We start from the raw sequence: 16,249 nt of genomic DNA on the forward strand, positions 1-16,249 counted from the left end.
CGCAGAGGCGAGCCCAAAGGGTAGCACACAGTACTGGAAGTGACGTGTGCCCAGCTGAAATCGCAGATACTGTCTGTGAGCTGGCAGTATCGGAATGTGCGTGTAGGCGTCCTTCAAGTCCAGAGAGCATAGCCAGTCGTTTTCCTGAATCATGGGAAGAAGGGTGCCCAGGGAAAGCATCCTGAACTTTTCTTTGACCAGATATTTGTTCAGAGCCCTTAGGTCTAGGATGGGACGCATCCCCCCTGTTTTCTTTTCCACAAGGAAGTACCTGGAATAGAATCCCAGCCCTTCTTGCCCGGATGGCACGGGCTCGACCGCATTGGCGCTGAGAAGGGCGGAGAGTTCCTCTGCAAGTACCTGCTTGTGCTGGAAGCTGTAGGATTGAGCTCCCGGTGGGCAATTTGGAGGTTTGGAGGCCAAATTGAGGGTGTACCCTTGCCGGACTATTTGAAGAACCCAACGGTCGGAGGTTATGAGAGGCCACCTTTGGTGAAAAACTTTCAACCTCCCCCCCGACCGGCAGATCGCCCGGCACTGACACGTTGATGTCGGCTATGCTCTGCTGGAGCCAGTCAAAAGCTCGCCCCTTGCTTTTGATGGGGAGCCGAGGGGCCTTGCTGAGGCGCACGCTGCTGACGAGAGCGAGCGCGCTGGGGCTTAGCCTGGGCCGCAGGCTGTCGAGGAGGAGGATTGTACCTACGCTTACCAGAAGAGTAGGGAACAGTCTTCCTTCCCCCATAAAAACGTCTACCTGAGGAGGTAGATGCTGAAGGCTGCCGGCGGGAGAACTTGTTGAAAGTGGTATCCCGCTGGTGGAGCTGCTCTACCACCTGTTCGACTTTTTCTCCAAAAATATTGTCCGCTCGGCAAGGGGAGTCCGCAATCCACTGCTGGATCCTATTCTCCAGGTCGAAGGCACGCAGCCATGAGAGTCTGCGCATCATCACACCTTGAGCAGCGGCCCTGGACGCGACATCAAAGGTATCATATACCCCTCTGGCTAGGAATTTTCTGCATGCCTTCAGCTGCCTGACCACCTCCTGAAATGGCTTGGCTTGCTCAGGAGGGAGCTTGTCCACCAAGCCCGCCAACTGCCGCACATTGTTCCACATATGTATGCTCGTGTAGAGCTGGTAAGACTGGATTTTGGCCACGAGCATAGAAGAATGGTAGGCCTTCCTCCCAAAGGAGTCTAAGGTTCTAGAGTCCTTGCCCGGGGGCGCCGAAGCATGCTCCCTAGAACTCTTAGCCTTCTTCAGGGCCAGATCCACCACATCAGAGTCGTGAGGCAACTGAGTGCGCATCAGCTCTGGGTCCCCATGGATCCGGTACTGGGACTCGATCTTCTTGGGAATGTGAGGATTAGTTAGAGGCTTGGTCCAGTTCGCCAGCAATGTCTTTTTTAGGACATGATGCATGGGTTCTGTGGACGCTTCCTTAGGCGGAGAAGGATAGTCCAGGAGCTCAAACATTTCAGCCTTGGGCTCGTCCTCCACAACCACCGGGAAGGGGACATCTCCCGGACAAAGGCCACAAAAGACAGACTCTCAGGAGGAGAAAGCTGCCTTTCAGGGGAAGGAGTGGGATCGGAAGGAAGGCCACCAGACTCCTCGTCAGAGAAATATCTGATGTCCTCCTCCTCTTCCCACGAGGCCTCACCATCGGTATCAGACACAAGTTCATGAACCTGCGTCTGAAGCCGTGCCCGACTCGACTCCGTGGAAACACGGCCATGGTGGGAGCGTCGAGAGGTAGACTCCCTCGCCCGCACCAGCGAAGCTCCCTCCGCCGACGTCGTCGGGGAGCCTTCCTGGGAGGCGACCGCAGTCGGTACCGCAAGTGGCACCGATGTCGGAGACCTCACCTCGGGCAAGGGGCCAGCCGGCGCCTCACTCGATGGTACCGGTGGCGCAAGCACCCCCGGTACCGGAGGATTAGGGCGCAACAGCTCTCCCAGGATCTCTAGGAGAACGGCCCGGAGACTCTCGTGCAGAGCGGCTGTGGAGAAAGACATGGAAGCCGATGCAGGCGTCAAAGTCAGAGTCTGTTCCGGGCGTGGAGGCTGTTCCGGGCTGTCCAAAGTGGAGCGCATCGACACCTCCTGAACAGAGGGTGAGCGGTCCTCTCGGTGCCGATGCCTACTGGGTGCCGACTCCCTCGGCGACCCAGAGCTCTCGGTACCGATGCGGGAAGGAGACCCGTGTCGATGCTTCTTTGACTTTTTCAAACGAAGCATGTCACCGGAACTTCCCGGTACCGACGAGAACGTAGAATCCAACCGTCGCTTCCTCGGAGCCGAGGCCGAAGAAGGTCAGTCTCGGGGGGGGGGGGGGGGGGCTGTACCGCAGGAGCCCTCAGGGTAGGTGGAGACCCACCCAAAGGCTCACCGCCACCAGCAGGGGAATGGACAGCCCTCACCTGCACTCCAGTCGAAGCACCACCGTCCGACGACATCAGCACTAGTGGAGGTCCCGGTACCACCGACGCCGACGCAGCCTTTCGATGTCTCGGTACCGACGATGCAGAGGGTCGATGCCTCGATGCAGTCGATGCCGAAGGTCTTGAAGCTGTCGACGTCGATGCACTCGATGCCCCCGGTGCTGTTGCCGACGAAGAGACCGAGAACAACACGTTCCACTGGGTTAATCTCGCTACCTGAGTCCTTTTCTGTAGAAGGGCGCAAAGACTACAGGCCTGCGGGCGGTGCCCAGCCCCCAGACACTGAAGACACGACGCGTGCCTATCAGTGAGCGAGATTACCCGGGCGCACTGGGTGCAGTTCCTGAAGCCGCTGGAAGACTTCGATGACATGGGCGGAAAAATCACACCGGCGAAATTAAAACTCGTAATGGCGGTAAAGGCACCAAAAATAGGGAGAGAAAAAACCCGAACCGAGGCCTCAAAAGGGCCTACCCCGAAAACGAAAGGAAACTTAGCGGGGCAAAAACTGGAAACACGGGAAAAAGGGGAAAAGACCGTAAAGGTCTTCTTCCAAGTTCTTTTCTTTTTTTTTTTTTAAGCAAAACTCAAAGACGCGCGAGGGTCAACTTGAGGGGCGCGAAACGGCGCAAACACGACCGTCCCGAGCGCGGACAAAAGAAGACTGACAAACACGAGCCGGTTCGGGCGGGAAGAAGGCCGCGCATGCGCGGTGCGCATCGGCGCGCGAGGACTAGCAAAGGCCTTTGCTAGTAAAGTGTTCCGATTGGAGGGGCTGCGTGGACGTCACCCATCAGTGAGAACAAGCAGCCTGCTTGTCCTCGGAGAATCAGAAATTCATAAAACATGTAGTACTGAAACTGTTTTAGTGGCATTGGTTAAACAAAGAAGGCAATTGTTGATTTATCTGGCGTCTTTGATTTAGTAGACCATGCTGTTTTACTGTATTTGTCGGATAGCATTGGATTTACAGGTGCAGTGTTTAACTGGTTTAGGGTTTTGTTGTTGTTGTTGTTTTTTTTTAAAAGAGAATCAGAGAGTCAAGATGCAGGGCATCTTATCAGGTGCTTGGGTTCCAGAATGTGGGTTACCGCAGGGGTCTTCCTTTCGCTGCTGAATGTGGATTTTCCCGGGAAATGTTTCTCTGATGAAGCTTATTGCTCACCAATTGAAGGTTAGTTCTTCTGATGGAGCTTGATGGCAAAATGAGGGGCTGATGATTACACTTTGAGCTGAAGCCTTCTCCATTTGAAAGATATAAGTGATTTTCCTTGCTCGGACCACAGATTTTATACATGTTCTATGCTGAAAACTGTAAAGGGTTGGAGACCAATATGAGACCCACTAGTTCTGCTGGCCATATTGGGCAATATACTTGTCAGCAACTCTACTAATAAAAGTTTTTAGCACATCTATTACCAATCTGCTTTCTTTTATTCCACATTAATAAAAATCTCTTACATTTTTGAAATTTTGATGAATACAGATTCTATGATTGTATAAGCTCCTGTAGTACCGATACCATATCATACAGTCTGATGAGTACAGATATAAAATATTTTATATTGCTGGTTCAGTATACTGGAATGGGCTACACCTTTAAGACTCAAGAATAGCACAGATTTTAAAGAGTTTAAAAGGGAGCGTAAAACACTTTATTCAAGCTTATAGCTGGGGGAAGGAGTAAAGATTATATTCCTGTTTTAAAGATTGATTTTATCTGTTACAGTGTTATGTTACGCTGTAAGTCTGATTTTTTTTATATTATAAATGTAACTATGTGATCTGCTAAGACCCATGGATTTTGCGGAATAAGTATTTTGTAATTAATAAATAAATAAGATGTGCATAAGCATTAAAAAGTATGGGACTCTAAGGATCTTCTTTGCCTTTGTATAAGTGAATGTTTGTTTGCTAATTACATTGACGTTAAGTCTACACTTATCAGGTTCCTTTTACAAAAGAAATATTTTGTGATTTTTATAAATCACCAATTATTATACCGTTGCCAAATTTGCTAACTTTCTCAATTTCAGTTAACATTTCTTCATCTGTCTGTTCATTTTGGCCTAATAGAAGGTAGCATATCCCTACCAGTATACACTTTCCACTCACATATGGAATTTCTATCCTTAAGGATTACCATGTTGATATCCATTTCATGCAGAATTTTTATTTCGTTTGGCACATTCACTAACTTTTTTTGAACCGCTGGTTCTAGGTCAGAAACAAAAAGCCATGAGAGTGTGCCCGTTGCCACACCCATGCCAGAGAATCTGGACGCAATATCAAACAGTATCTTAAGTGTCCCAAGTGCCCCAAGTCAGGTATGGCCTGTACCCCATCTACTTATTGGCCAACTGGCAAAGTTCTTTCGGCCTGCTCCTGAGGGAGAGTATCCACAAGTTTTAGTGTACTGTTTATCAAAGATTCCAAGTAGAGGCTCATATAGAGCTGGTAGGACTGGATGCAAGCAATAAGGCCTGAAAAGTCTTTCTCCCAAATGGGTCTATAAGGTTCTAGCCCCTCTACCAGAGGGCACCGAGGCATGAGACCTGGAACTCCTAGCCCGAGAGCAGATTCGACCACCATAGAATGGTGCAGCAGCTGTGTCATCTTGAATCCGGGAGCCTTTTGGATATGGTACTATGTATTTGTAATGGTATCAGTTTATTACTGAAATATGTAGCATGATATTTTGCTGGATTATATATACACCAATATATTTATGCAGCTTTTATATATTTGACACTGCAGCAGAGAAAATAGTTTCATTTCAAGCCCCTCTCTCCCCATCCCTTTTTCTGGGAACTTCTGATAGCAGGGATAGTCAATTACAAACACTTAACAAAGACAAAAGAGAGATATATAGCTTCCTCTGCCCTCCCACCTAACAAAAGCTTGACTAAGGTGGGTACCTGGACGCTCATCAGGACATCTCTGAAAACCAAAGACCCAAGAGACCGAAAGTCTGGAGAACCCATTGAAGACAAAGAACTCAGAGGAAAAGCATTAACAGGACATTTGCTTGTCAAAGGTATACCTGCCCCTCCCATCAACTATCAGACAAATGGATGCCAGGACATCTGCAGATCATGTGAACAGACTACAATAACCATAATGCCTTGCAAGTTATCCATTGCAAACCAGGAAACAGGTGCTGGGACTCTGTGACCATATCCTCCTGCAGCTTGCAATATATAAAAGCAAAAGCTGTTTCCCCAAGGCTCAGATTCTCTTCAGCTGCAAGCAACTCAGATGATCCACTCACTGCAGAAGCCCTGTTCCTGTCCTAACCATGTGCTCATCAATCAGCTGGACCACAGCATGCTTGTAACAAGGACTTGTAAGTTAACCTAGCTGCTACTTTGTTCTACTTTATGCACAAATTCTCTGTTCTAAGATCCTTTTAAAAACCTACCTCTCGTGTGCAATTGTATATTAAATCAACCTTTTTGAAGCTAAAAATACGGTCTCTTTGTGTTCTGAGTATATGGTATCTTTTATATATACTTAATTTATTTAATTTATTGCAATTATCACCTTTGGTGATTGGTGGAGAAATTAATATCCTAAAACTTATAAATACAGCGCCTGCTCTTAAATTATAAACAATAGCGAGTGCTCTAGAGCTCTTTCCCCCAAGATAAATCATTTCTTGTAACATATTCACCTTCTTGGGTGTGACCTGTACTGAAAGGGGAGATTTCCAGTTCTTCATCAGTGCATCTTGAAGGATTGTGTGCAATGGAACAGTGACTCCTTCCCTAGGAGGTGACTTGTAACCCAGAACAGTCAACATCTCTACTCTGGGCTCTTCTTCCATCTCTAATTTAAATGGGACAGCAGCTGCCATCTCCCTCACAAAACCCTCGAGACAGAGTCCCTCAGGTGGGGATTTTTGTCTCTCTTGAGGAGGAGAGGGATCAGAGGGTAGTCCATACGAGTCCTCTTCTGAGAAAAAAAATGTGCATACTCCTCTGAATCTCAGGAGCAGTCCCAATCAGACTCCTCAGAATAATCACAGTCAGCTGCTAGAGTCTATGCTTAACTCAGCCTGGTGGAGCCATGTCCATGACCCAAGGCTCAATCATGTCTTCTGACCTCGGGGAAGCTTCCTCCCCCTATGTCGATGGGAGTCCTGAGTGCTTCGATGTCGACATCTGACACCAGCCAAGGTGCCGGTGTCAAGGATCTCCACTCAGGTGTTGGTGGCTCCGAGATAAGGGCTTACCCTTCTGTGGCACAACAGTCCTCGATGCCAGAGTGGTTTGTGTCTGCAGTAACTGTGCCAGCTCCTCTCAGAGCATAGCCCAGAACTCCTCATTGAAGACTCGCATCGGCAAAGGCGTGGGCACTGATAGAGTGTCAGTCAAAGAAGTTTGTCAGTGTCAAACCAGAAGCTGGGATCTGACTGCATGGAGAATGGCACACTGACAACTTTTCTATAGAGGGGAAGCAGTTTCAGTTCCTCCAACTCATCGCCATTAAATATCATTTCTGGCATGGGTATCTCCTCCACATCTTCAATCTCTCTCATTATGGTTTTGTCCTCTCTGACTGCCCCGTTTACTCCTCGATCATCTAATGGTCCAACTAATTCTCTTACCAGCTTCTCATTTCGAATGCACCTAAAGAAGTTTTTATTATGTGCTTTTGCCTCTGTGGCAAGCTTCTTTTCAAATTCTCTTTGTTTTCCTTATCAGTGCTTTGCACCAAATTTGCCATTCTGTATGCTGTTTCCTACTATCTTCATTTGTATCCTTTTTCCATTTCTGAAGGGTATTCTTTTACTTTAAAGAGCCTTCTTTACCTTTAAACCATGCCAGATGTTGGTATTTTTGAACAACGCCCAAGCTAGATGTAAACATTTAACCTTTGCAGCTGCTCCTCTATGTTAAAAATTTTTTTTAACATTTTTACCATTTTCATTTTAGGATAATTGTCTTTTTGAAAGTTAATGCTAATGCAGATTTCCTGTATATATTCTCTCCAGTTATTAATTCAAACTTAATCATATCCAGCAGATCGCCAAGACCTGTTGTTTCTTTCTTTACAACATACAAAAAAATCCGCCCCTTTCTTTCCAAGCACTCTACCAGAACCCTCATCCACACCCTTATCACCTCTCGTTTAGACTACTGCAATCTGCTTCCTGCTGGCCACTTAGTCACCTCTCCCCTCTCCAGTCCATTCAAAACTCTGCTGCCCGTCTCGTCTTCTGCCAGGGTCGCTTTACTCATACTACCCCTCTCCTCAGGTCGCTTCACTGGCTCCCTATCCATTTTCGCATCCTGTTCAAACTTTTTCTACTAACCTATAAATAATGTACTCACTCTGCTGCTCCCCAGTATATCTTCACACTCGTCCTTCACTACACCCCTTCTCGTGCACTCTGTTCCATGGATAAATCCTTCTTATTTATTTATTTGTAGCATTTGTATCCCACATTTTCCCACCTATTTGCAGGCTCAATGTGGCTTACATTTTGCCGTGATGGCGATCGCCATTTCCGGGTACAGGATTACAAATGGTATTACATTAAGGTGCATGTTTAAGAAGAGTGCATTGTGGTACTGCATAGTGGTTTCTGAGTGACCTCCTTTTCTGGGTACAAAATTACAAATGGTTTTGCATTAAGGTGCATACACACATGGTACAGAGGAATACATTATGGTATTGCATGGAGGTTTCTAAGTGATAGTGAGTTGTAACATAGGTTAGTTCGACTATAGAGTTATCATTTTCAACTTAGGAAATGAAGTGGTAGTGCGAATTGTGTAGCTTTCATTAATAGCAGTGTTCCCTTCTCCCTTCTGTTCCCTTCTCCACTACTGCCAACTCCAGACTTCGCGCCTTCTGTCTCGCTGCACCCTACGCCTGGAATAGCTTCCTGAGCCCCTACGTCTTGCCCCATCCTTGACCATCTTTAAATCTAGATTGAAAGCCCACCTCTTTAACATTGCTTTTGACTTGTAACCACTCACCTCCACCTACCCTCTTCTCCTCTTTCCTCTACACATTAATTGATTTGCTTGCTTTGAGCAGGGATTGTCTTTCTTCTTCTGTTTGTGCAGCGCTGCGTACGCTTTGTAGCGCTATAAAATGCTAAATAGTAGTAGTAGTAGCTATGATAATTGTTGCTAGTGGCCCCAATATTGTTACTCGTGCACTAAATCTTGTGCTCTGCTAAGGGCTAGATTTAGAATTGTTCCCCCTCTTGTTGGTTCCTGAAACAGCTGCTCCATGAAGAAATCATTTATTTCATCTAGGAGCTTTATCTCCCTAGCAAGTCCTGATATTATATTTATCACTCAAAACTGGGGTAATTCAAAATACTCATTATTTTGTTCCCTGATTTGTTAGCTTTCTAATTTCTGCTAACATTTCAACATGTCTGTTTTTTTCTGACTAGGCGGATGGCAGTATACCTCTATCACAATTCTTTTCTCCTTTACACATAGAATTCTGTGCATAAGGATTCCAGGGTGCATTTTGTTTCCTGCAGAATTTTTATTCTATTTAATCAAGGTCCGTTAACATACAGCATTACCCTTCCAACAATTTGATCCACCCCATCACTGTGCTATAACCTGTTCTCAAACTTAGAGAACATGTCTGCATGGTTCCATGAGAAGTTCTGGTGCATGGACCCTAGCTGAGGACTTCTGTTCTGAGAACCGGGCTAGGTGTATAGAAAGGTATACAAAACAAGAGAAACAAGCCCCAGGTAGTTGCAGATGCAGGCTCATTGCCCTTAATTCCAGCTCCTGTTCCAATTGAGCTAGAAACCTAAAAGGCGCAAGAAGAGCTGTTAAAACCTTTTAAAAATATATAAATAACCCAAAATGAGACATCAGGAAATGCTCAACCTTAGGATTTTTCTTATCTTTTTTTTTTTTTTGGGGGGGGGGGGGGGGGGGGGAGAAATAAGAATGTGGTTTTTTTTTTTCAATGATATGTTTATCTTTAAAAAGCCATTCCCCCTAGTATAATTTTAAGGTGAATACAAAAGTGAAAAACATTTGGAAGTAGTTCCAACCGTATTCACAAGGCTCAGGGCAATTGCTTGCTGATTGTTACCTAATGACCTTAACTTCAGGGAACAAAGTATCTGGAGAATTTGTGTTCAGTGGCTTTTAAACAATCATCTCACCTAGGGCCCAACTAAATATCCAGCTCAGTTTAGAATATTAATACCTCACTGTGTGTCTATGATGTGGAAGAAAACAAGAATCTAGCCTGCATCACACCTTTAGCCACAGGGTGCCCTGTAACACTTATTTTTGGTCAACTGCCCAAATCTGTTATTTTCATATTGCATCCTCAGTTACTGAAATGGAAAGGGAAATGGGACTTGATATACCGCCTTTCTGAGTTTTTTGCAACTACATTCAAAGCGGTTTACATATATTCAGGTACTTATTTTGTACCAGGGGCAATGGAGGGCGAAGTAACTTGCCCAGAGTCACAAGGAGCTGCAGTGGGAATCGAACTCAGTTCCCCAGAATCAAAGTCCACTACACTAACCACTAGGCTACTCCTAAGCCTGAAGGATTGTTTTGATTTGTGATTGGAATGAGGCTAGGAAAAAAAATCAATAACTTGAACTGAGGACATCATTATAACACACTACAGCTTTGATATTAATTTATTAATTCCCAGTCTGAAAGCCGCCAACAGGTCAAGTTTCATGAGATGGATTTGCACACCTTGGAGGCAGTAAATATGCAAATCCCTAATATACATATTCATTAAGGTATCCTGAAAACCTGACCCTCGATGACCCTTAAGGATTGGGAGTGAATACCACTGCACTATAGTATCATGCAATTTCATGCACAAAACAAACACCATTCACTACAGTTTTAAAGGAAACAGGACATTTTTATATACATAAACTGTATCCTTTAAAGAGGTCACAAAACTTCCATCAGATTTGGGATGTATACAAGTATAGCAGCTTGTGTAGCTAATCGGGCTTTGTTGGATTTTCAAGGTACGTACTTACCTGTAGATCATTCTGGGGATTCCAGTCAGAGTCAAAAATGATGCAGGTATCTGCAGCAGTTAAATTGATGCCCAGGCCACCAGCCCTGGTACACAGAAGAAACACAAACCGGTCAGAGTCAGGCTTACTAAACCGATCTATGGCAGCTTGCCGCAGGTTTCCTCTCACTCTTCCATCAATTCTCTCATACAAATACCTGTAAAGGGTAAAAAAAACCATGTGTGTCAAAAATGTGTGTGAACAGATAGCTACTACACAGAGGATTTGGCTTCCTTATTTTCAGCTATTTGCACTTATAAATCTATTAAGTCAGGACAAACTACTGTATATTAGAAGCTAGTATTCTTTGGGAAATAAAAGCAACACAAGCAAAGAAAGTGTTAACAGGTCATGGCCCAATAAATGCTATTGGGAAGATACTGCTATTCACTGTTTCAATACTATATAATTTATTTGGTAACTTCTGTTTCTGCGTTTGTCTTTATTTTTATAAGAATTTGCATGGATTTTTTTTAACTAGATGAAAGACCTGTGCCATCTATGTGAACAAGTGCAAAATGTACACATAGGAAACAACAACCCAAATTACAGCTCTACGATGTTAGGTTCCACATTAGGAGTCACCACCCAGGAAAAGGATCTAGGTGTCTATATATATAATACACCTTGAGTATTATGAATTGTACAATTCTGGTCACTGAATCTCTAAAATAATTTCAGAATTAAAAAAAATTAGAGAAGGGTGACCAAAATTATTTGATGGAATGAATCATGAAGAAAGGCTAGGGTGAATGGGGCTTGTTTGGAGAAGAGATAGCTGAGGAGAGACAATACAGAGCTCTATAAAAACCTGACTGGAATGGATAAATGTCAATCAACTGTTTACTTTTTCAAAAAGTACAAAGACTAGGGGACATGCCATGAAGCAGTGCATTTATAACAAATTGGACCAAAAACTTTTCACCCAACATACAGTTAAGCTTTGGAACTTGTTTCTGAAGGATGTGATAAAGAATAAATCAGCTTTCTGAACTGATTTATAGAAGAATATAAATATAGAAAGTGAATTATTTGCTTTTTAAAAAGAAATTTTATTAAAATGAGAGGAGATATTAGTATACTGTGCTACTAAGTGCACTCAGACACCTGCACATATGAGCGAATGACAAACCATGAGCATGTGCTGCTCTACTTGACAATTATAAACCACACATCATTATTAGACTCCTCTCAATTTTATGCTGTGAAAACCTGCATAACTTATGCTAAAACATACTGTGATAAGTGCACCAAATTGAAGTGGTTCACAAATTGCCCCAATGCTCTCTGGTCATATATACTATTCATTAACTGCCCATTAGCATTAAATAATTAGCAACTTATCTGCTGCGTCTTGTAGGTAAAAAGACACCATCTGACGAGGTACCCCATTTTGCTTTCATCATCAGAGACCTAAATAAGTATTCCCACCATCCACTGACATTAATGCAGCACAAGAATTTCACTCTTAGTTGGTTAAAACATAATACAATGGAGTGACCAGGGTTCACTAAGCAAATCATTCACTTTCAGTATTAATGTGCTCCCAACTGTGTGGTAATGCTACTATAATTCAGAGAGCTGATCTATTCTTTATTGCGAGTTTATTCTCTCTGTTTTTGATGTTTGTTGTTGGAAGGATGCAGTAAAAACAGCTAGTTCAGGAGCCGACAAGAGAAGGAAAAATACTAGACTTAGTCCTTAGTGGTGCTCATGATCTAGTGCAGGGGGTAACGATACGAGGGCCGCTTGATAACAGTGATCATAATATGATCGGTTTTGATATTGGCATTGAAGGAAGTGAAACTAGGAAATCAAGTACGCTAGCGTTTAACTATAGAAAAGGTGATTACGACAAAATGAGAAAAATGGTGAAAAAAAGACTGAAAGGAGCAGCTCGCAGAGTAAAAAACTTGCATCAGGCGTGGATGCTGTTTAAAAACACCATCCTGGAGGTTCAGGACAAATATATTCCACGTATTAGAAAAAAGGGAAAAAAGACTAAACGTCAGCCGGCGTGGCTAAACAGTAAGATAAAGGAAATCATTAGAGCCAAAAAAACAATCCTTCAGAAAGTGGAGAAGAGAACCAACTGAAAGTAACAGGATAGATCATAAGGAATGCCAAGCCAAATGCAAAGCGGAGATAAGGAGGGCAAAAAAGGACTTTGAGAAGAAATTAGCGTTGGAAGCAAAAATACATAGTAAAAATTTTTTTTAGATACATTAAAAGCAGGAAACCGGCCAAAGAGTCGGTTGGGGCCGCTGGACGAAAATGGTGTTAAAGGGGCGATCAAGGAGGACAAAGCCGTAGCGGAGAAATTAAATGAATTCTTTGCTTCGGTCTTCACCGAGGAGGATTTGGGGGGGACACCGGTGCCGGAAAGAATATTTGAAGCGGGGGAGTCGGAGAAACTAAACAAATTCTCTGTAACCTTGGAGGATGTAATGGGTCAGTTCAGCAAGCTGAAGAGTAGTAAATCACCGGGACCTGATGGTATTCATCCCAGAGTATTAATAGAACTAAAAAATGAACTTGCGGAGCTACTGTTAGAAATATGCAATCTGTCCCTAAAATCGAGTGTAGTAACCGGAAGACTGGAGGGTAGCCAATGTTACTCCGATTTTAAGAAGGGTTCCAGAGGAGATCCGGGAAATTATAGACCGGTGAGTCTGACGTCGGTGCCGGGCAAGATGGTGGAGGCTATTATTAAGAATAAAATTGCAGAGCATATACAAAAACATGGACTGATGAGACAAAGTCAGCACGGATTTAGTGAAGGGAAGTCTTGCCTCACCAATCTAATGCATTTTTTTTGAGGGGGGTAAGCAAACATGTGGACAATGGGGAGCCGGTTGATATTGTATATCTGGATTTTCAGAAGGCGTTTGACAAAGTGCCGCACGAAAGACTCCTGAAGAAATTGCAGAGTCATGGAATCGGAGGTAGGGTATTATTATGGATTAAGAACTGGTTGAAAGATAGGAAGCAGAGAGTAGGATTGCGTGGCCAGTATTCTCAGTGGAGGAGGGTAGTTAGTGGGGTCCCGCAGGGGTCTGTGCTGGGTCCGTTGCTTTTTAATGTATTTATAAATGACCTAGAGATGGGAATAACTAGTGAGGTAATTAAATTCGCCGATGACACAAAATTATTCAGGGTCGTCAAGTCGCAGGAGGAATGTGAACGATTACAGGAGGACCTTGCGAGACTGGGAGAATGGGCGTGCAAGTGGCAGATGAAGTTCAATGTTGACAAGTGCAAAGTGATGCATGTGGGTAAGAGGAACCCGAATTATAGCTACGTCTTGCAAGGTTCCGCGTTAGGAGTTACGGATCAAGAAAGGGATCTGGGTGTCGTCGTCGATGATACGCTGAAACCTTCTGCTCAGTGTGCTGCTGCGGCTAGGAAAGCGAATAGAATGTTGGGTGTTATTAGGAAGGGTATGGAGTCCAGGTGTGCGGATGTTATAATGCCGTTGTATCGCTCCATGGTGCGACCAGCACCTGGAGTATTGTGTTCAGTACTGGTCTCCGTATCTCAAAAAAGATATAGTAGAATTGGAAAAGGTACAGCGAAGGGCGACGAAAATGATAGTGGGGATGGGACGACTTTCCTACGAAGAGAGGCTGAGAAGGCTAGGGCTTTTCAGCTTGGAGAAGAGACGGCTGAGGGGAGATATGATAGAAGTGTATAAAATAATGAGTGGAATGGATCGGGTGGATGTGAAGCGACTGTTCACGCTATCCAAAAATACTAGGACTAGAGGGCATGAGTTGAAGCTACAGTGTGGTAAATTTAAAACGAATCGGAGAAAATTTTTCTTCACCCAACGTGTAATTAGACTCTGGAATTCGTTGCCGGAGAACGTGGTACGGGCGGTTAGCTTGACGGAGTTTAAAAAGGGGTTAGATAGATTCCTAAAGGACAAGTCCATAGACCGCTATTAAATGGACTTGGAAAAATTCCGCATTTTTAGGTATAACTTGTCTGGAATGTTTTTACGTTTGGGGAGCGTGCCAGGTGCCCTTGACCTGGATTGGCCACTGTCGGTGACAGGATGCTGGGCTAGATGGACCTTTGGTCTTTCCCAGTATGGCACTACTTATGTACTTATGTACTTATAACTAGTTCATAAACAGCTATTAATTCAGACGTGGGGAAAGCCACCATTTATACCATAAGGGTAAGTAGAATGGAATTTTGGGATCCTGCCAGTTACTTATGACCTGGACTGGCCACTGCTGGAAACAAGATGCAGGGCTAGATGGACCTTTAGTCTGACAAAATTCTTAGGCTTTTACCTTAAATGAAAAGAAATGCTGAAAATGTATAGTGTAATCCACACTACAAAAAATTGTTTGAGGACAGTGACAAACCAAAAAATACCTAAAATATTCACTGTAAACTAAATTACCATGATTCAAATATGTCCCCCTAAGATGCAAAAACAATTCATTATTCACTCTTTTAAAAGGTCCACCTCAAAATTATTCAGTTTTGTTTAGGGGTAGAAAAAGTCTCAGAATATGGAGTAGCTGTAACAAAACATGCTCTCCTCTCTTCAATCATTTCTAAAAAACCTCCTCTTTCTATTTAAATCTCAATTTTGGGAAGTTATTATTGAGAGATTTAAATTGAAAGGGGAGGCTTTTTAGTAGGTTCTGCTAGGGAAATTAAAAATACTTGGGGTATAGGAGGAGAGGAGGCTCATGGCTGACAGCTTAGGGTACCTATACCTTTCCACTGTATGCAACTTTTAAATATAAAGCTGAAGACAATATTACTATGGAAAGATCAGAAACGCATATAAAGTTTGATTTGCTTCTCCTCTGTAAGGCCACTGTACTATTTCAGCACAAACATACAGCTGTGTAGATGGTATAATATGAACTGAAAGCCCTGCAAGTATTTCACTGGCTGATCAGCAACATAATATAATTCCTAGACCTGCAGGCATTAACACAAGACTATGTTTTTATTGTTTTACACTGTTATGTATATATTATGCCCTACCAAGTCTAATAAGAGCTCCTAAAGGAGGTCACGTGATGTTGAGTTAGAAAGCGTGTGTGTGTGTGTGGGAATAGATCCTGAGCCCTCGAATTCACTTCCTCTGGGTTTAACTAAGTTTGAAATGTGCCCAGATTACTTTGAAGTGTCTTCAATTCAGTATGTTACCTATTTTGGAAATTATTTTTCCCTGGGATGATCTCAAAACCACCAAGAAAGGAGGACATTTTTTCACGGAGAGAGTAGTGGATGCTTGGAATGCCCTCCCGCGAGAGGTGGTGGAAACGAAAATGGTAACGGAATTCAAACATGTGTGGGATAAACATAAAGGAATCCTGTTCAGAAGGAATGGATCCTAAGGAACTTAGCCAAGATTGGGTGGCAGAACCGGTGGCGGGAGGTGGAGATGGTGCTGGGCAGACTTATACGGTCTATGCCAGAACCGGTGGTGGGAGGCGGGACTGGTGGTTGGGAGGCGGGGATAGTGCTGGGCAGACTTATACGGTCTGTGCCAGAACCGGTGGTGGGAGGCGGGGCTGGTGGTTGGGAGGCGGGGATAGTGCTGGGCAGACTTATACGGTCTGTGCCCTGAAAAGGACAGGTACAAATCAAGGTAAGGTATACACAAAAAGTAGCACATGTGGGTTTATCTTGTTGGGCAGACTGGATGGACCGTGTAGGTCTTTTTTCTGCCGTCATCTACTATGTTACTATGACAGAAGATGAGCACCAGACCCCAAGATGGCG

At 44.1% G+C, this 16,249-nt stretch overlaps 1 protein-coding gene across 5 annotated transcripts in view; it reads right to left on the bottom strand.

Moving 5' to 3' along the window:
• The window catches only part of LOC115470793 (chromodomain-helicase-DNA-binding protein 9-like), a 624,303-nt gene that overhangs the window by 261,819 nt on the left and 346,235 nt on the right, over positions 1-16,249 (bottom strand). For all 5 annotated transcript variants that reach the window (XM_030204322.1, XM_030204321.1, XM_030204320.1 and 2 more), the window contains one exon: positions 10,454-10,649. In XM_030204322.1, coding sequence (XP_030060182.1) covers positions 10,454-10,649 — 196 coding nt within the window. The remainder of the gene's footprint in view (positions 1-10,453; positions 10,650-16,249) is intronic.

Source organism: Microcaecilia unicolor, chromosome 5, assembly GCF_901765095.1.
Source record: "Microcaecilia unicolor chromosome 5, aMicUni1.1, whole genome shotgun sequence".
Classification (NCBI taxonomy): domain Eukaryota; kingdom Metazoa; phylum Chordata; class Amphibia; order Gymnophiona; family Siphonopidae; genus Microcaecilia; species Microcaecilia unicolor.